This window comes from Phyllostomus discolor, chromosome 10, assembly GCF_004126475.2.
Source record: "Phyllostomus discolor isolate MPI-MPIP mPhyDis1 chromosome 10, mPhyDis1.pri.v3, whole genome shotgun sequence".
Classification (NCBI taxonomy): domain Eukaryota; kingdom Metazoa; phylum Chordata; class Mammalia; order Chiroptera; family Phyllostomidae; genus Phyllostomus; species Phyllostomus discolor.
The window spans coordinates 9544910-9567766 of record NC_040912.2 but is presented as its reverse complement, the minus strand read 5'-3'; the positions used below and the strand labels follow the sequence as shown (position 1 = coordinate 9567766).

At 44.1% G+C, this 22857-nt stretch overlaps 1 protein-coding gene and 1 long non-coding RNA gene across 2 annotated transcripts in view; both read left to right on the top strand.

Moving 5' to 3' along the window:
* ZNRF2 (zinc and ring finger 2) overlaps positions 1-22857 on the top strand; it is a 70955-nt gene that overhangs the window by 16891 nt on the left and 31207 nt on the right. The window contains exon 2 of the mRNA XM_028526222.2: positions 20458-20553. Coding sequence (XP_028382023.1) covers positions 20458-20553 — 96 coding nt within the window. The remainder of the gene's footprint in view (positions 1-20457; positions 20554-22857) is intronic.
* Positions 140-11085, top strand: LOC118497029. Its single transcript, XR_004899571.1, has 3 exons — positions 140-151; positions 6051-6057; positions 10743-11085. It is a non-coding gene; the product is annotated as an uncharacterized LOC118497029 (long non-coding RNA).

The window sequence follows — 22857 nt, the reverse complement described above, 5'->3', positions numbered from 1 at the left end:
TATAACAAATAACCACACAATTTATCTTTCTCGTAAGCCATTGATTTCGTCTACTGAGTTCCTTGCACCGACAGGGCATGCAGGAAGGTACTTTTTGTCCCTTTTAATGGGGACGTGTGGGTGTCATTTAGTCCTTCCAGCAGTGGTGTATGTAGGTGAGGTTGGCCGCTCACCACCAAGTGTCATTACTTCCCTAGTATTTTTACTTGTGACTAGAATTTGATTTTGTGTGAGAGTAAAGTGTTTTATATTTGGTGTCGTGTGTTCTGGTACGTTAGAAAATCAGTAACTTGGGAAATCTTTTATAAGACTTGGGATGCATGTTACATTTATCTGTCATACATATTTTCAGCACTTACAGGAAACAAGGACGAGATCGAAACCTTGTGAAGATCATTATTCTAAGTTGCTTATTAATATAGCGGCTTAAAATTTTCGGTCTGTAGTTGGGTGTGACTTTGGCCAAGTCATTTAAACTTTAAACCTCTATTTCTCAAAGCAAAAGTGCCGATGGCAGTGGTATCTTCTTCGTGTAGCGGTTTTGAAGATTGGCTGAGATAATGTAGCATGTAGCCGATTGCCCAACTCATAGTAAAATGCTCTGCAAGTGTGAACTCACTATCCTTATCGTAAACATCATAGGTTCTCCTATCTACCCATTCAATGGTGGGTATGAAAGCTTGCAGTAAGTACAAGATGACATGAAGCACTCAAAATAAGAAAAGCTATTGAAACAAAGCCATGGAGAAGGAAGTCCAGGCTTTGGTGGCACAGTAGGTGCAGGTGAGCAGGGTGGTTCTGTGTGTTGTCGCCTTTCAGTTGTTCAGGAAAATGGGTAGGTGCCTACCGGGCTGGCGAATAGTAAAGCCATCTGTTTTAGTCACAGAAACGGTGAAGGGCCTGTTTAGTTGTATAAATGTATTTGGATAAAAATAGGTGATTTCCCTAAGGTACTGGGTACTCCGGTTGCTGCAGAATTAAGTCAGGAAAGGATTCTGGGTTCCCTTGGTAATTTAAGTTGCATAGTGACTGTCACCCGTTATAAAAACTACGGATTTTGCTTTCTCTGCCTTCACAAGTGTGCCTTTTGTTAAGAATAAGCTCTGTGCCCAAATAACAAGCAAGACAGGAGTACGAGGCAGAAGGGGTGTCGATAATCCTCCTCTCGTGCTGCTGGACAGTCGGCTGCCTAACCTCTTACTTTATGCTTGTTTTCTATTTTATTCTTGGTGCCTAGAGTTGATACTGTATTGCCACTTTTTTATTCTTAGTATTGATTGGTTTTCCCTCTTTTCTCTACTCTGCTACCTCTATTTCTTGCGGAACCAGTAGTTTAATGGTAAGTATATAAATCAAATTTACAAAGTTTTTGACCTAGTGAGGAACGTTTTGCCCTCACCTGTTCTGGTGAAAACTTTGTCGACCTCCGCGGGATCCCTGTGGCTTCCCAGGGTTTCCCTGTCGCCTTGTGTGTGTGTAGACGGATACAGCTTCAGCGGGAGGCGGCCCTGTCCTTGCATGCTGTGTCGGATGGCATCCGTCATTTGTGTGTTTCACAGTGGTGGTGTTCTCGGAGCTTGCACTCTCCTTTGCCCCTTCTTTCTGCTGTTTTTTTTTGGGGGGGGAGGGTGGTGGAGGAGGGAGAGGTTCATTGGAGTGGGAAGGAGAAAAATCTTCCTCATAACCTGCATTTTTATTTTTCCTCCAGTATTTGGAATCTTTCCAAATTTTGCCAGTTAGCTATCTGTAAGATGTTTGTTCTATACGCATTAAAAACATAATTACTGTTATCTTTGGTCAGAATTACAGATTGAGTCCAAGTTCATTAAATATTTTTTTTCACCCATTATCTTGTAACTGCTAAATTTACTATTAAGTTCTGTGTTGTTTCATTTCTTGTTTCAAATTTTAAAATAGTTGAGCCTTTTTACAAGATGTAGAAATATGTTTTTTAGGATTTATCATAGTAATATCTATTTGTCATGCTGTTGCCTCAAAACTTTGCACTTCAATTTAATAAAATTTCCATTCACTCCTGTGACTAATATTTAATTCTGTGAACTTAGGTTATAATTTAATTGATTAAAAGGATGAGGCTAGATTTAGAGCAGTAAGATTAAATTAGTAAACTCTGGGAAGTCATTTTCATAAAACTTTATCGTCAAAGAATACATCTTAAACTTTTTTTGTTACTCATAAGAAAAATGCACAAAACCGAACACAGCCTTGAGGACTAACCACCACTGCCACGCACGCCCACAGGCAGATGGGGCATTGCCAGGGCCTCCGACACCCGCCCCGGCTCCTCCTGGTGGTGAAACCTTTTCTTTCTCTTGGAATAATCATAATATTTTATGCTAATCATTGCCTTGCTCTTCCTTGTATTATCATTGACAGTTACCATTTAGCGGCTCCTGTAATAAAAGATTAGCAAGAGAAAACCAGGCAGAAGTTGACTGACATGTATATGCGGGAGATACACCGGAAAAAATGTGTAGCCCCAAGATGCCTTAGAATTCGGACTCAAATGTGGTCTTCAGAGGGCAAGGGGAGAGGGGCAGTAAGCCTCTCAGGGGAGAGGAGGTGATTTTTAGGAAGTGGGCCCTTAGAAGACTAGGTGGGGAAATGAAGGACGGTGTGGGCCCGGGTCTGTGTGGCTGTGGCATCGGCCTCTGGGCTCCCCCGCAAGGGCAAGAGTCCGTCTTTCCTGCCCCTGAACACCCGAGTTTGGGGCCGTAGAGGGCCTTGGGGAGGGTCTGTGTCCATGTAGGCAGAGGAGAGGAGCTCAGAAAAAAAAGCCTCTCTGAGCATCTGTTGTTTTTTAAGTGCCTTACAGCTCACAATAATGTCCCAGCACGGCACACTTGGGGTTCGTCTTCTGTCACCACCCTTCTGTGGTGGTGGTTAATGCTCGTCATTCCACTCCAGGAATACACCCCATTTTATTGAACCCCTCCACCGTTGGACGTTTGCTTCAGTTTCACTATGAAGAACGCGACTGATGGGACTATTCCGTGAACATGTGATCTGGTGCGGGTGAGCTCCCAGGGCGGTCCTCTGACACGCAGCGTCCGAGGTGCCGCTGCGAGCCAGCCAGACCTGCAGGATTGTGGGCCCCGCCCTCCCCTGCCGAATGCGGGCCTGGGGCCCCGGGCGCGCAAACAAGCTCCCCGGTGAATCTCACGCGCATGGAAGTGGGAAAGGCGCCCCTGCAGCTCCTGTAGCTTGAAGTGGAGTTGCCAGGTCCCACTTTCTACATGCCTTCAGCCCGCTTTGAAACAATTTAAAATTTTAAACAATTTTAAAAAGTGTCGTATCAACTTTTACTCAGGCTGGTGGTGTTGGGATTCTGTGGTGGCTCAGCATCTTCTATGCCAAATAGTACTGTCAAACTTTTGTATTTTTTTTTTTAATTAGAATTCAGTGTTTCCTGAATTCACCTTTCACTGTAGCTGGATTTTGCCCTTTTCAGATTTACTGAACGAAAAAAAAAAGACTTAGAATTACTGAAGCCCTTTAAAGAATATTGTTAGGAAAGTTTTCAAATATATTCAGAAGTAGAAATAGTTCAGTGAGCTAATCAATTTCATACACTTATCACCCACATTTCTAGTTCATGATACTTTGCCGTATTTGCTTCATCTGTCTCTTTTGTCTGAAATATTTTAAGCCAGATCCCAGACACCTTATCATTTCACCCCATGTAATTAAGTGTGCATATGTGAGATACATACTATTTTCTTTAGATGAGGATGTCTTTATTACCGAATGCCTTTTCTGTTTTAAAAAGCTAGAGCAACATCATATTAAAAATATGGAAAATTGTAAAATGACAAAGCACAGTTTATAAAGTGTTCATATTTGTGACTTTGTGAATGAGATTTTGAATGAACTTGAGTCCCAGCATTCTCTGCACCCTTCAGATGTCTTCATCAGGTGATCATTCTGAGTGTTCTCTGTTTCACCAACGGAGTAGAACATTTAGGTTTCTGAAACTGGTCGATTAACCTAGGTGTTGCATTTAGGGACAAGAAAATGTTCTGAGTGCTCGAAACTCATCACTTCTCTGACTAGGACATCACGTCACGACGCCCTAGTCAATGACGCAAGGAGGCAGCTGAAGGAGACTGTGCTCTGACGCTTCACTCTGGGCCGCAGCCCTTTGGAGTTTCCCACCTCCCTTTCATATCTTGCCGTTGAGTTTTCTGAGTTCAAGACCCTGCGTCGGCACATCCCAGTCTAAAGGGACTTCCAGCAGAATGAAGAACACAGTGGAGGTTTTATAGTGAATTAAGCAGTGAGTATGTTTTGAGTGTCTGCTTTGTTGGCCACTGTTGCGTACCCGTGAAAGTGTAAGTAACTTTCAGGGTAAATTGGAAGGCAAAAATTAGATATCCTAACATTGCATGTAATTATACAGCACAAAAGGCGCTCAGTAATTTTGGGTTGATTTTTACATCATATTGATTCAATTAAATACTAAATCATGCTGATCAGGGAATTGCAGACATGTAGCATGTGATACCTTTTTTTTTTTTTTTGAATGTCGATTAGTGGTTGAGAGATGAGGCTGGATGGAGGTAAGAAGGAGCAGAGTGCATGGCTTTATGTGACTCATAAAAACCGTGTGTGTGTGTGTGTGTGTGTGTGTATGAGTGTGCATTCAGAAGAGTGTTGTAATCAGATGTGTTATTTGAAGATGGCCTGTGAGAACAGTTCGGGGAGGGGTGGGCTAGAGCAGATGTGTGTAGATAGAGGTAACACAGGTCCAAGAAACAATACAGTAGCTAGATAATAGGGTGGTGATGGATGTCCAGAGAAGTGGCTGAGTGGGCCAGATACTTCGGAGATGAAATCTTCCAGGTTGGTACGAGATTCAGAACAAACAGGTGTGGCTTCAGGGACGCGGTGACAATTCTGGCCTGACTGGAGGAACATCATCACCACCCACATCGACTGGTTAATTATTCCTCAGCGCTTTCGTAGACTCAATTTTTTAAATGAAGTTTACTGGCAGCTTACAGAGATTTTGTTTCATAACGAAGATTTTTCAAAGGGGTTTTCCTACTTCCCTCTTTTGAAACAGATATTTAGACATTTTGGATAGTTTTTAATGACTCAAGCTCCAGGACCAGCAAACTTGCAGTAAGGGCCAGGCAGTAAGCGTTTTAGGCTCCGCAGGTCATTTGGTCTCTGTCAGCTCTTCTGTGGCGTGAAGCCAGCTATAGGAAACGTGTTCGTATGTTCACATGGCTGTGTGCCCATAGGGTTTTGTTAGTGGGCACAGATTTGATTTTCATCGAATTTTCATGTGCTACGAAATCATCTTCTTCTGTTTGTTTTCTTTTTCCCCAGCTGTTTAAAAATGTAAAACTATTTTTGACTCAAGGGCTGTACAGAAGCAGGTGGAAGTCTGCATTTAGCCCATGGGTCCATCCTGTGCCAGTGTTACCCCAAGTACAGTTTCTTTACAGGAAACGTTCAAGATAAATAGCGAATGCGCTGCAAGATAATTCCTTTTATTCCTAAGGAGTTCTAGATCATTAAGTCTGGAATGCTGTTATTTGGAATCTTTCTGTTTGTGAGTTTGGGGAAACCCAAGAGACAGTAACACCCATGGAAATGAGGAACCGTCAGCAAGCTCAGTATAGCCAGGGAAATATTTAGAGTGAACTCCCTGAAGAGCTGTATCTTGAAGAAGGTGATTAACACCATAGCAATGAGGAGTAGTTTCCAGAGGTCGGCCCCTGTGAAAAAGAAAGCCAATAACTTTTGTCAGACCAAATACAAATGCGTTTTTGAAAAGTAGAGTTGGATTATATTGTGCTAGCTGGGAACTTGATTTGCCCTTGGGAGTCGGCATCCCTTTTAGCCTTTGCTGTTCCCGGAACCTCATATATTAGTGATTGTACGTCTTCTGCTAAACGTAAAAACTCTTATAGAACCAGTCTTTTAATCCTAAATCAAATTTGGCATGATAAGTCACAAGGATTAAATTATGTTTGTGTGGCAGTAGGAATTACTGGCAACGTTGGGTCTGATTATTTGAGTACAAACGTAGTGGGTCAAGTTTTCTCCACTTAAAAGCGATAACTGATTGCGGTCAGGTGCCCACCTGCTACAGTTAACATTTTGATTGTGATACTGAACTGCTAGTGTATGTTTAGCCTTCATAGTTACCTCTTCATTTGTCACGGTGGCTGCAAAAAAAATTAGATTATTGACAATAACAGAAAACACTTTTAGCCAAATATTCAAGATTTTAAAGCCTGAGTTGCCAAAAGAGCATTTTAAAAATCTTACCAAATATTGTTAGGTACATTTTGCATTTGATTAGGTGTCTTAAAACAGTTACTTGGTAAAAGATGTAGTGTTTGTGATAGTAGATTTATGTTAAATACACATACTCGTGAATTATATTAATATTTGTTGATATCTCTGCAACATCAGAGCCATATTAATTTTGATAGAAAACAGTAGAATATTTAAGTGATATATATTTGTTTAGCCTGGAGTTTTTTAAAATTATTTTTTATTTTTCAAATACAGTTGCTATGCAATATTATTAGTTTTAAGTGTACCACATAATGGTCAGACATTTATATGACTTGTGATCACCCTGATAAGTGCCCACCCATCTGACACCACACATAGTTATTACAATGTGATTGACTCTGTTCCCTGTGCTGCAGTAAGACCGATCACTGATAGGCATTTTAAGATTAGTTGATGAAGATGTGTGGTAAAAGATGGTCTCCTTTAGAAACAAAACAGCCACTAAAAACTTTAGGATTTCTTTAAAAAGTAAGTCCTCTAAGACTATAATACATATTGTTCCCTGTTCTTCAAAAAAAAAAAACACACATTTGTGGTCTATTATGGAGAATTTGTACAGTGATTATCAGAAGAAACGCCTCATTATGTTGGCTTCTCCCTCATACTTCTGTGGCTGAGTGGAACGTTAATCATTTAAAGGTATGTTTTACCTGATACAACAATAGGAATAACTAGTCCAAATTTGCTTGAAGAAAGTAACAAATCAGAATTTCTGTCTCTTCAACCCTGTGGGTCTCCCCCCTCTCTTTTCCTACTCGCTGGGAAATGGTTTTACATGTTTTCTTGTCTTTGATTTAGATTTAATTTTGATAGTTGAGAGTATGGTAAAATCTCCATGTTGGGTGTGAGTGCTCCTGCACAAGAGCAAGAGAGAGTGTGGGAGGGAGGAAGCGAGGAAGGCAGGCAGAGGAGGGGAGGAAGGACATGCCCTGAGCCCGGCTCTGCAAATGCCCTTTAGCCAGCTGTCAGTCCGAGCTGCCCTGTTAGCACTAAAGGGGGAGTTGAGCGGGGAGAACGGAACACCTGGTCTTCACACTGGGGCGAGAGAGAGGGTTGGTTAGGGGGAGAACATAGTTGTTCATTCAGTCGATATTTTTTGAATCATCTACTATGCTTTGTCATGGTGCTGTGAAGTAGATAAATAATCTTGGTATGAAACAAGAAACATTTTTAAATCATTATGTTTTTGAGTTCATCGATATATTTGGTATTTATATTTGAAAATTCTAAAGATGTTTGACAGTGGTTTCATTATGACTGTTAACTGCCTGTATTGAATACATTTTAAGTCTAATGAAGTCTGGTAACTACACATTAAAAGCAGTGATTTTGTTTCTACTTACATTTTAAAGAGACTTGGAGCTTTAGTAAAATTCACTGAACATTTAGTAAACAGTTTTTGGCCCTGGTCAGGTGGCTTGGTTGGGTGGAGCTTCCTCCTGTGCACCGAAGTTGTGGGTTCAATTCCCGGCCAGGGCACATCCCAGGTTGCAGGTTGCATCCCCCACCGGGGCACATGCGGGAGGCCAGCAGCTGCTGTTGCCCTCACATCGGTGTTTCTCTTCTCTCTTTTAAATCAGTGAGCGTATGCTCAGGTGAGGATAACAAGATTTTTAAAAAATAGTTTTTGGAATAGATACATGGAAGACGACAAATACAGATACGGTAGGAACAACATGTGCATCTCACAGAGGGAACCGGAGATGAAACAAGTGACAGTCGGGAGCCGTGTAGGCTCTGCCTAGGGTGATACTCTGTTTCTAGAGCTAATCATCGAACTTGGGTCATATGTTTCCTGCAACTGAAGGGACTTGGAAACATGAATGTTTAGAAGCAGACTATTTGGAGACCTTGAACTTACTGAGAATTTTAGCTGTGGCCTGTACTGATTTTCCCGTGTTTTGCTTTAAGCCAATGGGTGTAAATAGTTACTAACTGTTGTTGTAGAGATCATTGTAGTACTTATTCCAAAATTCATAGTTAAAATTTGCTTGCTCTTCATTTGACTTCTGTGTTAACTTAGGGCCCCGGCAGCTAGTGGGCCTCATACAGCTGTGCGGTGTCTCCGATGAAAAGCTGTGGCTCCGAGGTGTGTTTCCCCTGTCCTTTACCTAGAGCAGAAGCTATTTTTGTCCTATTTATGAAAATAAACAATCTCTGTTGAAGCTCACGCTCAGTTCCAAACGTAGGTAGCCTGCCTGCCCTGCCTGCTGCTGTGGTGTGAATGCGTGCGACCCCTAGATCCATGCTGCAAACCCAGCGCCCCCCCGTTACTAGGAAATGGGGCCTCTGGGGGTGAGTGGGGCACAAGTGTGGGGCCCTCGCAGGTGGGATTGGTGCTCTTATAAAAGAGGCTCTGGGTGCCCCCACGCCCCTTGCACCAGAAGAGGGCCCTCGCGTGACTGTGCAGGAGCCCTGGCCGCCAGAACGGGGAGAAAAAGTTCTGTTGTTTGGGAGTTACCTAGTCTCCATCTAGTGTTGCATTAGAGCTGTCTGAGTGGCCCACCGCTAAGATCTTTCAGAGTTACTTTAATCTGTCATATTTGTAGGTTATGTATATTTAAAATAATCTAGACAATAAAATAAAGCCAAAATATAGGATGAGAAGTAACGCTAATGGGGTATTTGGTGTGTATGTGGGGCAGGTGGGGGGGAGTAGGGTGGGGGAAAAAAAGTTGGCAGAAAGTTGATCAATAGGCTAGAAGACAATAAAAGGAATAACAAAATAATGGAAATAATAAGTAGGAAACAAAAGCCCAAAGTGGGCATCTTCGTAGTGTTGTTTTTAAAGGTGTAAACATTTGTGCATGTTACTGTTGCATTTCATGACTAAAAAATGGCTGAAAATTTTTTTTCAATTGGGTGGAGATAGTTTATTGATTCTCCAATAGTTAATCTCTCTGGGTTTCTGAGTAGTTTCCCATATATTGGAATTCCATTTGTTAAGATGTCCAGGGTTTAATAACCGTATGGATTTTGATTTGCTTGCAGCTCCTAGTGTATGTTCCTAATTGTACACATTCATTTTGTAGAATTTTGCCACTGTTCACAGGGGACATTCTCTGTCCTTGAAACCAAGCTCAGAATAGACCCCCCACAATGGTTGCATGGTTAGAACATTTTATGCGTGAGATAGTATAATTGTTAGTTTAATTGGTTACACACCAGAGATGCGGTAGACGAGTGGGTACAGAGTGCAACTCGAAGTGCCCTAGTCCTGGCTCCGCTGCTGCCTTTGCTCACGGGCGCGGCAGAAACCGCACCGCGCTGCGCGCTCTGATGCGTAGGAGGGGATCGGAGCGGTGCTCCCGGCGCCGCCCCCCCAGCCCCTTGCACCCGCCGGTGAACCTGCGCTGAGTCCGAGTGGGAGTTGGCAGTAAGCAAGCTCGGGGAAGCAGCTCTTTGTGAACGACACTGAGGGCACTGTTACTCGAGTAAAGCATGTAGAAATGCCATTCCCTGAGTTTTTTTGTTTTGTTTTTTTAATTAGGAACCAAGAGAGGGAAAAGAAATTGCCCCACCACACACCTTTCTCTAACCTACAAAGAAACCTTCAGGATATATTTTAAAAATCCTTGTATGACATTTTGAGAATTGTTTTAGTATGCTGATATTTAATATTTAAATATTGATATGTAATATTTGAATGCCTTGTGTCTCGTAATAGACATATTTTGCTTTGGGACTACAAAAAATAAGATTATAATTTCCACTTAATATTGCTGTATTTACTTCTATTCTCATCAGCAATAGTTCTCTTAAAAAGATAATGTATGAAACAAATGCAGTGACAGAATTGTCACAAATGCATAGATAGTAGAAAACAATGACTTTCCCTAATTGACTTAAAATATGATCTTGGCATAAACTGAGCTTCTCAGGAGTGTGTATTATGCAAATTGATGTACACTGATGATTCGTGGCCTCATCCAAGATTGTTTTTGGTGATTTATAGAATTAGGTGTTCAGGGTCATCAAGGCTTGTTTTTGATGGCGTGTAGAATTAGGTACTTAACCATCTAATCTGGTAAATGTTTGTTGAACAAGGTTAAAATGGGTTCTATATTTTGCTGTCATTTTCATTTTGTTAGATACTTTTGTCCCTTTGTATTAAGTAGCTGGCATTTCGTAAACAGCGTTGGTTTTACATAAATGTGTCCCTTTGGCTCCTTGAGCATCTTCTCTGTTACAGCAGGAGTTTCACCTGCTAGACAACCGTGGTGGTGCGAAGACAGGTAATCTGCCGAGCTTGCCGGTGGATGTTTAGAGAAATTGGCTTGCGTTTCCTGAGACCACTTTTTCGGAACAGACGGTCCTGCACTGACCAAACTCGGAACAGGTCCTCCTGGACAGGGGATGTGGCTGTCCGCGGCTTGCACTCCAGACCCCCGCTCTACACTATGCAGTGTAGGGCTTCGCTGGTGGGGGTTGATTTCTTTACCTTTCTTTTGACATCCTCACAAAAATCTTACCCTTAAACTGAATTATTTTAAATGCAGGTTATTCCTGCATGCAATGCTTAGAACTCTTAATTGCAGTTAGAGTTAACAGTAATTGGAATTCCCTAATCCGACCTCAGGTGTGCCCCTCTCGCCTCTGCAGAACTCAGGCCAATGATACGGTTCATTCACGTGCGCACTTAGATTATTTATTGAGTCTTGCTGGGTGCTGGGGCAAGGTGACTGACTTGAGTACCTAGGAGAATATCGGGTGTCTGCGCCGCAGACACCATCACGTGTGGGAGGCAAACCCTGCACGGAAGGCATGTTGATGTGCATTAACGAGTGCTGTCAATGGAAGGAGTGCAGTCGGGCAGGGAGGTGCATGGGTTTGAGTTCCTTCTTTTTTAAGTCAAATTAATGAATTTATATAAATTTTATTGAATTTATTGGGGTACCATTGGTTAATGAAATTATAGGTTTCCAGTGTCCAGTTCTTTTTCACCCACCCTCTTAATCCCCCTCCCCCTAACAGCTGTCAGTCTGTTTTCCGAATCTGTGAGTCTGTTTCTGTTTTGTTTATTTTATTCAGTCGACTCCACATATAACTGAAACCATATGATGTTTGTTTGAGTTCTCTTACAAGGTTTCCTTGAGGTGGGCAGACTTGATCTGGGTTTGAAGGGATGGGAGTAAGTGTTTAATAAAATCAGGGAGAAGCAAAGTAAGAGCAAAGGCACAGAGGCGTGAATGGCTGTGTTCTGTTGGAGGAGAGATTAAATTGGCTACACCAAATATGCCTTGGGGCAAAAGTTGGAGATCCCGTGAGCAGCTTAGTGTAGGGAAAGTAAAGTTGGTGTGTGCGGCAGTGTGGCAGGCGCTCCAGAGCCAGGGTGCTGGGCTAGAAAGCTTGATGGCTGCTTAGGAGTCAGGAGTGCTGAGTTCTGTCACTTTTGGTTTCCTTGTGCTTAGACTGCTGTTCTCTGTGAGCAGTTTGAACCAGGAAAGTCTGTAGACCGTTCATTTCATTTCCACTATTGAAGATAGGAAGTGGCAGCTGCTTCTTTGTATCACCTGGGGGCGGCGTGTGGGGTAGCAGGTGGGGGTCACCTGCTATAAAAATGTCCTGAACTCATGCTTCTGTGGTTGGCTCTTTCCTTTGTCATATTCTGTGCACATGTGCCTAAGGGGGTTTCAAGCCTCTTGGTGGTTTCCTTCTAGAAATTTTGCATGTTAGTCAATTAAATTACCTAATTGAGATCAGAAGGGACAGAGCTTGCTTTACCGTAAAGTGCAGAGAAACAGCTGTGATTTGGGGGAAACTGGGAGCGCCAGCTCTGGGTTGAGTCCGTTCACAGCCAGTGGGGCACGGCAGGCTGACACCTGGGAGAGAGAGGGGCGGGATATTTGGAGGATCATGTGGGTGGGAGAGGAAGGGCCCTAAATAAAGTCTGGCGTTGGAGCCCTGAACTGTCTCCCCAGCAGCCAGCTCCGGTCGTCCTTCTGTTCTTTCCCTGTGGACTCTGAGAGCAGGTGCAAGGGTCGCTTTCCAGTGGGACGCTTCTGGGGTCTGTGTTTTGTTAATAGCCACCAACCGAGCCACCAGTTGACAGGTGTGGAGTGAAGATTTGCTGTGGAAAATCTCACCGGGCCTGGTGACTTGCATCTTCTGTTTTGCCCGGTGAATTCTGACTGATGGTAGGAGCCGTGTTTCCACCTTCGAAAATACAAAACAGAAGCTCATCCTAATTTTCCTTGCCACTAGTTGTATTTACTGGACTCAACTGTGATAGAGGGAAACAGTGTACAAACAGTGAGTAAAAGTAGGGTTGGGTCACTGGAGATACAAAGTTTTTTTTGCTAGTCATCACAGTGGAAAAGGACAGGGTATTCACATATGCTGGTGCTGATGGTATTTATCTTTACTATATCAAGTACCTTTGATACAGCAGGTGCATCTCATTGAATTGTTACAGGAAGGTTTCCTTTAGTCTAAAGGGTCTGGGTTCTATCATGAAAGAATCTTTTAGGACTGTACTATTTTAAGAAGTTACAAAGAATAAGTGAATTGTCTGAAGATTGAAAAGGGGACAATTTCCATAAATCATAGCTGCTGTTCATGGAATACTTTCTTGGAAACACACGCATTAGATGTGCTTTACACTCATTAGTGTAGTCTCTAATCCCCCCGGATTACCAGCAGGTCAGTGACGTCACCAGTGTTTTACGGGAAGAGATCGTGCCTTCCCCAGGGACACCTGTGTGTGCGAGTAGACCTGGGTTTGCACCAGGTCTTTCAGACTTAGAGTCCGTGTTTTCACCGGACCGTTAGAGCTGCTGAAGAAGATGGACACGTAAATAAGTAACGACCGTGCCCCGTGCTACACCGGCGAGCAGAATCCATACAAAGGGGAGGAGAGTGGTTGCCTCAGCTGTGAGGTGGGCCTTTAGGGAAAGATTCCTCAAGAAGGGTGACGCTTGAGCAGGGTTTGAGGACTGTTTCGGAGCTCTTCAGGGTCTGGGAGAGAGTAACTGGGACCTTCGCTGCTCAGGGACAGGGCCACGTGGCTCAGTTCTGCCCCTCGTCCTCTTCGTCGCCGCCTCCCTTCTTTGTGCACACAAGCACGGCCGTGCCACTCTTACCGCGTCTGCCCTTTTCACGTTGTCGGCATTACGTGTCTGTGCACTGCACCGGAGCAGTGACTCCTGCAGCCGTGTACGCATTTCTGTAGTCAGGTAATACCATGCATCATGTGCTGCCTGTGTGTGTGTGTGTGTGTGTGTGTGTGTGTGTAACACCACAGCCTGTCCACTCTGGAAGTCTTTATTCTGAGTAATGGTTTGCTTGGATCTTGAGACTGAATGAATATTTGAGAATATAAGTTTTCCGAGTCCACTCTTTTTCGCTTCTAAGAGTTCTGAAGGCAGCTCCCTCCACAACACACACCGACAAAATGCCCCAAGTGGTACCTTTAATGTTCGGAAGACGATTCTGAGTCCAGCACGGTTTCTGCCGCCCTCACCCCTCGCTCGTACACACATTTTCGGTCCAGACTTTTACTAGAATTTTTTTTATGTTTTCGATCGTTTCTTTCTGTTCTATTGATGCCATTTTCTTTTTTGAGGGGAACAGCCTTTTCCCTCAAAAAAGAAAAGATGAATTTCATCTTTTTCAAATCAGCATCATCATTGTTTTTCCTCTGTGTGTGCTTTTCATGTCAGGGATGTTATCGCTCGCTTTGTCCGTTTCTTTCTGAGTCTTCTGTGTTTGTTATTTCTGTAACATAAATTCTGTTACAGAGATTTTATTTCTGTGGCAATAAACTTATTGTTATATCCAGTTTACTTGCTGAACTCTGACTGCTCTGTTTCTGGGTTAGTTTTTTAAATTGTCTCACTCATCTGCCTGTGTAATGCTTTTGTCTCCCCTATACAGCAGGTCCAGCGCTCGGGTCCCGCACGGACTCTTTCTTACCATTCGTGGGGGAGCGGAGCCCATCCCCAGCTGGGGCCCTGCGAGGGGAGGCGGGGGTGGTGGGCAGAGGCGACCTGGGCAGCCAGCAGCTTCAGCTGAGATGCGTTCTCACAGGAATCTTTTCACAGGACGGATGGGTCCTTGGCTTTAGAATAGTTTTTAAACCTAAACCAAGGCAATATATACATAATGTTTTGAAAAGATAACATTTCTCCTCTGTGCTCCTCTCCCCTGCCTTCCCCTCCCTCCCCCTCTCTCTCCCCCTGAGCCGTCTCCTCTCCTCTCCCGAGGACTTCCCTTTCCCTCTGTATCAGAGATCCCGTTACCTCGGTCCTGGCGTCTTTCTCTCTGTTTCTCTCTTCTCTGCTTGCTCTCTGGTTTTAGTGGAGCACATGCTCCGCAGGTTTCTCGAGAGTATGCCCAACTCTCCTTGTGGCTGCAGCATGAAAGCTCCTGGAGCCCCAGCGAGACAGACGTTGGGAGAGCTTCCTCCCCTCTTTGAGCAAGCGTCAGCTGAAGGAGTGCTGCGGAAGCCGTCTCTAAAGGAGGCGCTGTGCTTCCAGGAAAACCTCCAGGAAAAAAGCATCGTGAGCAACAGTAGGAGCTGCTGGGTCGGGCTCCGAAGGAGAGGGCGGACAGATTCAACCAGTTAGAGTTCCTCCAGAATATGGAGACACCAGAGTAGTTCTAGATGACAAGGATTCTTCCGTACTTAGAGAAGCTGCCGTCCTTGGGAAGTCTGTAGACTGAAAGAAGTCACTGTTGAAATGGCATCCCATGAGGCTGCCCGTTCCCTGGGAGTTCTGAAGCCTTTTATCATGTAAATAATTTCTGTGTTTCTTTTATAATAAACTCATGATATCCAAACTAAAAAAAAAACATAAAGAGTGTGCCCAAGAAGGAAAGTTTTAATCCTTTACTTTTGGGGTGGCGGGGAGTATGGAGTGTGAATATGTAGTACTTTGAATATATAGTCCGTCCAAATGAAATACTTTAATAATTTTGAAGTTATTGCTTTGTCTTCTCCTTCCAAGTGTTGCTGTTAAGAGACTGGTGCCATTCTGATTCTGAAAGTTGAACTAGACTCTCCAAAAACACTAATATCGTGAAAGACAAAAAAAAATTAAAAGTCTGGGAAAACAGTTCTAGATATTTTTAAAATTTATTTTATTTTTGATTTATGTATTTTAGAGGAAGGGAACAGGAGGGAGAGAAACATCGACGTTAGAGAGAAACTTGGACTGGGTGCCTCTCACTGGTGTCCTAGTCGAGATGAACCCTCGATCCCAGGGTGTGCCCCAGCCAGGAGTCAAACCAGGGACCTTCTAGTCTGTGACAGGGCCCAGCCAGCTGAGCCACACCGGCCAGGACTGTTCTAGATACTTAACAGTAGTCTTTCTCCTTCTTGAAAATGCTAGACCTTGGTTTTGGGTTTTTTTTTAATCTCTGATGCTTTGTTATTTCATAGTAATGTACCTTGGTATGGCTATTTATTTTCATTTGTTGTATCACTGCATTCTCTCAGATTATATATTGTTGATGTAAAAAATGTCCAAATCTTTAGAGAACTTTTATAAGTTTACTTGAGCCAAACCGATGACATTGCCAGGAAGCAAGATCTCATGCTCTGGAGTGGAACCATTTTGCAGTTTCTTTTATACATTTGTAATTAAGGAGGGAAAGTAAGGAAGATTACAGGAAGGTGGGAGAAAGCCAGGAGGAGGTTGGATTGCAGGATAGTTAAGACTGGGTGCTCCCTCCGGGGTGGTTACGCTTCAGGGCCTGAAAAAGAGGATTAGTCTGGCATTGCAAAGGCGTGTGAACCTAGATGCAATGGATAATGGACAATGGACAGGGCTTGCTGAAGGCGAAGATAAACCTTTTATTAAAGAAGTTACATGCCCCCAAGCCCTGCGCAGTTAGGAATTTATGATCCGCAGTTAGGAATTTATGATCGGGTCACCCTATGAGGTTACTTTTCATCACTGGATTTGTCATTTTATTACAGAACCTTTTTTTTTTTTTTTTTGGTCCACAGAACTCATCACAAATTTCAGTTCGGGAAATTGCATATGTCCTTGATAGTTTCTTTCTTTTAAGTCTGTTTCTAGTTGGCTGGGTGTTAAATCACCGGGGTTAATCTTCTCATTTCATTGTTTACTCTCCTGTTTGACTTTTGGTTCTACTTCCTGGGAGATTAAAACGCTGTGGAGAGGACTTTGGCTCTGGAGCCAGCAGGGCTGTTTGCGTTCTGACACTGCCATCTCCAGCCGTGTGACTTCAGGTGGATTACTTACCCTCTGTGTTTTTCATCTTTAAATGCGGTTCACATTAGTACTTAGCTCAGAGGATGTGGGGACAGATGAGTTAATGCGTCCAGTGTGCTTAATTTCCTATTACACAGTAAATGTTAATTATTATTTTCTTTTAGTATCATTATTACCTCAAGTTAATATTTTTTCTATTTGAATTCTTAATTTCTATCAAAAGTTTAATTATCAAGGGCTTTTGTTTGCTTCTCTGTTCTTAGTTTATAGCTTCCTGTTCTTGTTTTATGGAGGCAGTATGATTTTGAATTGTTGGGACAAGTGAGGAAACTTGGAAGAGCCCTTCAACTCATCAGATGAACACGAAAACAAATAAATAGAAACAAAGGCAACTAAAGAGAAAGATACAGAAATTTTATAATTAATTACAGGGTTTTTGAGGGCTGGCCGTGCTGAAGGTCTGTGTTTCCTGCACTATTGTGTCACAGTGCTTCCTTCTCTGTGAATTCGCTTTGGTGTCCGTCTTCTATGTTGGAAACTGTTAAGTTTCCTCATAATTAGGCTCAAAATACATTTTGCAGAAGTATACACACCCTCAGTATCATGTCTTACATCGGGGGGACAAGTGTCAGCCTGTCCTTTTGTTGGCGATACTAAGTTTGAACATTTGTTTAGGTGGTATCAGCCAGTTCCTCCATTGTAAAAGTACCATTTTATTCTTTGCTAATTCAGTAATTTTGGCTTGATTCTTTAAGTACGTATACTTACTATTATGTGTTTTTGCATTCTTCCTAAATTCAAAGTCCGGTAGTCTGTCACATCAGTCATGACCCATTTTGATGTTCAGACCATCCGCATTTCCCTGGTGGGGGGTGGGGGGGGGGGGGAGGGAGCCCTTTCAGTCTGGCTCCCGTGCCTTTTTCCGATCGTACCAGGATTTGAGCATTTGCCTTCGTCCGGCCCAACAGGGTATTCTCGGCTACTGTGCGTGTTCCCTGCCCCAGACCTGGAACCAGCCGTCTCTCCCAGGACCCCTGGCTTCTTTTCATGGGGGAAGGGCATTCAGAAACCCGAGGTCTGGGGGCTGTGTCGGAGTTTTGCTGCCGAGGTGTTAACGTTTCTAGGCCCTTTTAGTGGACTGAGCTGTGTCTGTGTGCGCACACCACACGTAGTTTTGTTTGTATCTGTTTGATACGTAGTTAAGTTCATTTGTTTCCGCTTACTTAATTTTAATGTGGGTTTTCTCCTAGTCCTTGCTTATTTTTTATTTTTGAATTCATACATCATCAACATTGTTCAAAAGTCAGAAACTTCATTGAAAGGTGTGCTCAGGAGTCCCTTCTTCCCTTTGTTTTTCGCTACATTCTCATCACCCGTAGCTAACGTATGTAAACTTTAGTTTTGGAGTTTATCCTTCCTTGTTCTATTTTTCTCTCTGTGGGTACACACATATACACGTATTATTTACACTTTTTTGCACAATAGCTGGCATACCATGTGCATTCTTTTTCATATTGCTTTTTTCACTTAGTGAAGTCCAGATACCTCTCAATATCCGTTTATGGAGACCTTCCTTGTTTCTTTGTTTATAGCTGTGGAGACTCCGTTGTATAGAAGAATAATGGTTCATTCACCAGATCTGTTATATGTTTCTGATCTTGGGCTGTTTCCGAGTGCCACAGTAAATTACTGTGTGTGTTTTAGTTAAAACGTAAATTTCTCACAATTCTGTGAGTGGACAGGGATCCGTTGTGATAGGGTTTTGGGGTTCTTACTTGGAGTCCCCCAAGAAGCTGTAGATGGAAGTCGGGGCCGAACTGTGTGCAGCCAGAGCGGAGAGAGCTTAAAACAATAGCAGAGTGCCCGGCGACAGTGACGGGCCTTCTCTCTGCGCCTCCTGGATCCCGAGCAGCCGCCAGCCGTCGGGGCACAGGTTCCCAGTGTTGGAGGGCAGGGTGTCTTTGTGCATGCTGGCTCCTGCAGGCTATGCGCAAGCTGCCCCAGGAACAAGGGCACCACTGCCTGTCACATGGCCGGGGAGGAGAAAGGGCACCGGCGCCACGGTAGGAGCTAAAATTAGCCACAATACAGTGCGGAGGGCTTCCTCTGGCAGTTGCGCGCCTTCAGTAGATTCCGGAGTTCTGACCAGACGGAGGCCGCCAGTGCAGCGGGGGTCTAGGTGGGAACCAGACTCCTCCAGGGCTTCCTACTCTGCCATCTTCTCGGGACCCCCTAGCTGTGCACGTTGTCTTTGGTACTGTTGGGGGCGGTCCTTCAGGGTGAGAGCCTAGTGATGGGGTTGCAAAAATAAATACATACGTAATCTAGTTCGATATTGCCAAATGCCTTTCTGTGCAGTTGTGCAGCTTTGCACTCCCACTAACAGTGAGGGAAGTGCCTGCTTCCCCACAGCCTCACTGCAGTGTGCATTGTCACGCTTTCGAGTTTTTGCCATCTGGGATGACTAGTATATCTTAACGTAGAAATAAAGCCAAGCCTAAAGAGAGAAGTCAGTATACAAAGAACCACCTGATTTTTAGTTTTTTAAAATGCTTTTAATACAGTGTGAAAAGCAGTGTTCAGCACCATTTCTTTTACTGAGGATGTTGTGTACCTGGATTAGGGACCCGTGCCAGAAGCTTCCCCTGCTTTGTGTAAAGCTCTGCCTCGGAATCACTCCCGTCTGACTCCCTGGGTTGCGGGAGTCCCACAGCACAACGAGGAGGAGGCGCGGGTCTGTAAGAGCCCCCGCTCGGGGTCCTGGAGAGGCCCGAGGGCTCCAGGCAGCTGGCGGGGCTGACCTCTTTCAGCGCCCTTCTTGCGGACAGTTGTCTCCAGGGCCCTTCCCGCCTCTGCGCATCAGCTCCAGGATCTGCCTGTGCACCGCTTTCCCCTGTTGGCCAGTGGTTTCTGCTCTCCCATGAGTTTGGCGTGCACAGGAGCCCGGATGGATGCTGCGGGCTTTCTCGTACCCATAAGTGACTTCTTTGCCTCAGCCCTTATAGCTGACCAATGTCCTCTCTTCCTGATTTAGTCACACTTCTAAGAAAAACCATTGGCCCAGACCTCCTCTTTGTGCCACTTCCGAGTGTTGTTCCTAGATAAACTGTAAAGGTCCTGGACAGGGGTTCGGCACCTTAGGGACGGCCAGGAAGGGAGGGAGCAGGAGAGCAGCAGGGAACAGCGAGGAACCATGGGTGGGCCGGTTCGTGACATATTCTCTCCTTCAGTATGCCAGTGTATGTTTGGAATGGAGCACTTTAGTAGAGCAGGTTGAATGTTGCAGGAAACTAGCCAGTGTTCAGGTGTCGGGACTGAGGAGTCTGCCCCGTGGGACACTCCTGTTTTGTTTGCATTGTGACTTTGGCAGCGTGGCATGGCAGCAAGGCCACCATCCTGGAAGTCGGCGGGCTTAGATTCTAGACCTGATTTTGCCGTTCTGAAAGGCTTCCCTTTCTTCATCAGATAAATGTTTCAGAGGTCAGGGGGGTGGAGCAGTTCCTACAGTGCCGTCTAGGCTCAAAACCTGTGGCACAAACTACACTGGGCCGCGCCGGGGAAGGCGACTCCCACGCGTGGTCAGAACAGGGAGCCGTTACAACGAACTCAGAAGTTCGGGGTAATGTAAACAAATTAGAAACGAGAATGATTGGACCCGTTCATTATAGAAATAGATAGGGGAGTTTTGTAGTGAGCCAAATTCTCATTTGAACTTGTTTTATTAGGAATGGGATGATCTTTATAAACTGATTTAAATGGGATATTGCAGTCACAGACTCTTTCCTAACTTTAAGTCGTAACTTAAAGTTGTAACTTGATGTGAGTAGTATGTTGCTATAAGTGTAATACTGAATTTTGAAATGCTCTATGTCTTCCATGCTTTAAAAAAAATCATAGTTGGATATTCAAACAGTTAACATGCCTTTCTTTTACTTTTTAGGATTTAAGTGCCCTGTATGCTCAAAATTTGTACCCTCAGATGAAATGGATTTACATCTTGTGATGTGTTTAACAAAGCCAAGAATAACCTATAATGGTAAGTCCTGTGCTTTAAAATAATGTTTTAAATTAGAATTACCTTAGATGTTACGAATTTCATGTTTCAGGTAAAATTTGAACGGCCAGGCGGACCACGCGTGACCCTGGAAGCCAGCCGGGGTTTTAGTCAGGCCCGGGCTCTGGCCCTGCACTCGTTTCCTGGAGACCGCAGCGCCTCCAGGTATCCAGAAACCTGGGGGAGATTCTCAGGGTAGTTCTGCTACATTTTGAACCAGACTTGGGAAAAAAAATCAGTTCACTCCTGACTTTAGATAAATGGAATAAAGTAAAGGAAAAATGAGACCTTTTTAAAAAAACTTCATGAACAGCCCTGGCCGGTGTGGCTCAGTTGGTCGGAGCGTTTCCCCGTAACTGAAAGGTTGCGGTGGGCATTCCCAGTCAGGGCACACACACGCCTGGGATGCAGGTTCGATGCTCAGTCCAGGCACGTGCAGGAGGCTGCCAGCCAGCGCCTCTCTCTTTCCCCTCCTCTCTTCCTTCCTCGCTCTCTGGAAGCAATTTTTAAAAAATGTCCTCAGGCGAGGATGGGTGAAGATTAAAGAAAAGTGGTAACTGGAAGGACGAATTTCGAAAGCCTATGAGAAACTTCAGCTTTTTCCCATGTGACGCCCGTTTTGATGCGCCTCTCAAGTACGGGACGTGGTGTCAGGCCCTTGGGATGAAACAGGGACCAACGCAGAGACGGCTCCCACAGCCTAGGGTCGTCCAAAGGTTAATCAGCGCACTAGCGCTTACTTAATCTCAGATTTCTCCCCAAATTAAAACACGGTATTGAGAGAGGGTAGAATTCAGCACTGAAATGAACTTGTTGCTTTGAGCGACATTGTCGCGAATTGATGAGGGAACGTCTCTCTGACAGACCGAGTGGGGCTCGGGCTGCACCCCTGCGGGGGTGGTGCTGGAGCGCCCATCCTGTTCCTGCCCCAGTGCCGGAGCACAGCGCCTTTCCGGAGAGGGGCCTGTGGGTTCCCTCCCAGCCGTGCTACGGTATGAAATCAAGTGGGCTGCTTTGCATAACCTGGCTGAAATTCAGTCACTGGACTAAAAAGTCTTCGCATTTTCCCTCAAATTTGAGGTAAAAGTGATTGGGCTGGTTTCTTATACTTACTCCATTGTCCTATCGTTACCCTTTATAATGATTATGTTTGCTACAGGTGTCTTTGAAATAGATATCCTTAAACCTTCATACTCTGGCCTTGAACTTTGAAAGTACAAATGTATTTCCTTTGACCATATAATGTAGTTACATACAATCTTAGTCTTCTAAGTACATTTACTTTTTGCATAACATTGAGAAAACAGTCTTTTATGTGTCAATATTTGGCAGTTTCTAGTTTCCTACTTTAACCGTGCTAAAGTCATGAAAGTTTTTCTACAGTTTTTCTATCACTTATTTGGGGTCTTAACCAAAATATAACCTTCTGCTTGGGGATACTGTAAACCGAGGATTTAAATATTTGACAGTATTCCAATTCAAAAGTTAGTAAACTTAATGCCAATAGTAGCTGAAGTTGCAGCCATTTTTAAGAATGGCTACCTACCCTTTAAAGTAGGTGGCCTGAAATTTTTAATTTGTTAAAAATAAACTGTCTATAAATATTGCAGAAACAGCGTTTCATAAAAATTACATGTGGTTCTTGGAGTTTCAAAAGAGGACAGTGACCAACTGCGGGTGAAAGGAGGGAGAGCTCCGAGCTAGGTTAGAGAGGTGGCTCTCGGGCATTCTCCCACCGCCTCCCCGAGACCCCTGGGATAGAGGACAGATTAACAAGTATACACGCAAGATAACCAGGGGAAAGGAGCAAATCTCTGAGATCGTTTAGAAGGCAGGCTTACATATCATCTCCACCAGAAGACAGGAAGAAAATGAGGGTGGGGAGGCCAGTTATGGGAGCTGGCCAGCGAAATCATAGTAAATAGGGGGTGTGTTATGTAGCTTTTAGTCGATGCTTTCTCCATTGAGTAAGATTCCCTTGTGACTGGAAGTCCTCCTTCTCTTTCTGGGACAGCCTGGGAAACACGCAAATGTAAATTCCCTTACGAGGCGAACTTCTGCTCTGTTCCAGAGCCTCTCTTGTGTCTGCGCTTTCTGAATTGTCTTGAAATAACCCCTTATGCCGAAGAGGCGTATTTGGGATAGTGTATTCTCTCCTTCAGTCCCCACGTGTCATCTGTCACAGATGATGAGTCTGCGAATGTTGGTCTCTTTCACAGCTAGGCAAAGCATCTAGGATTATATTTATAATGTTTAGAACAGGGTGAGTCAGAAAATCTTTGAGAC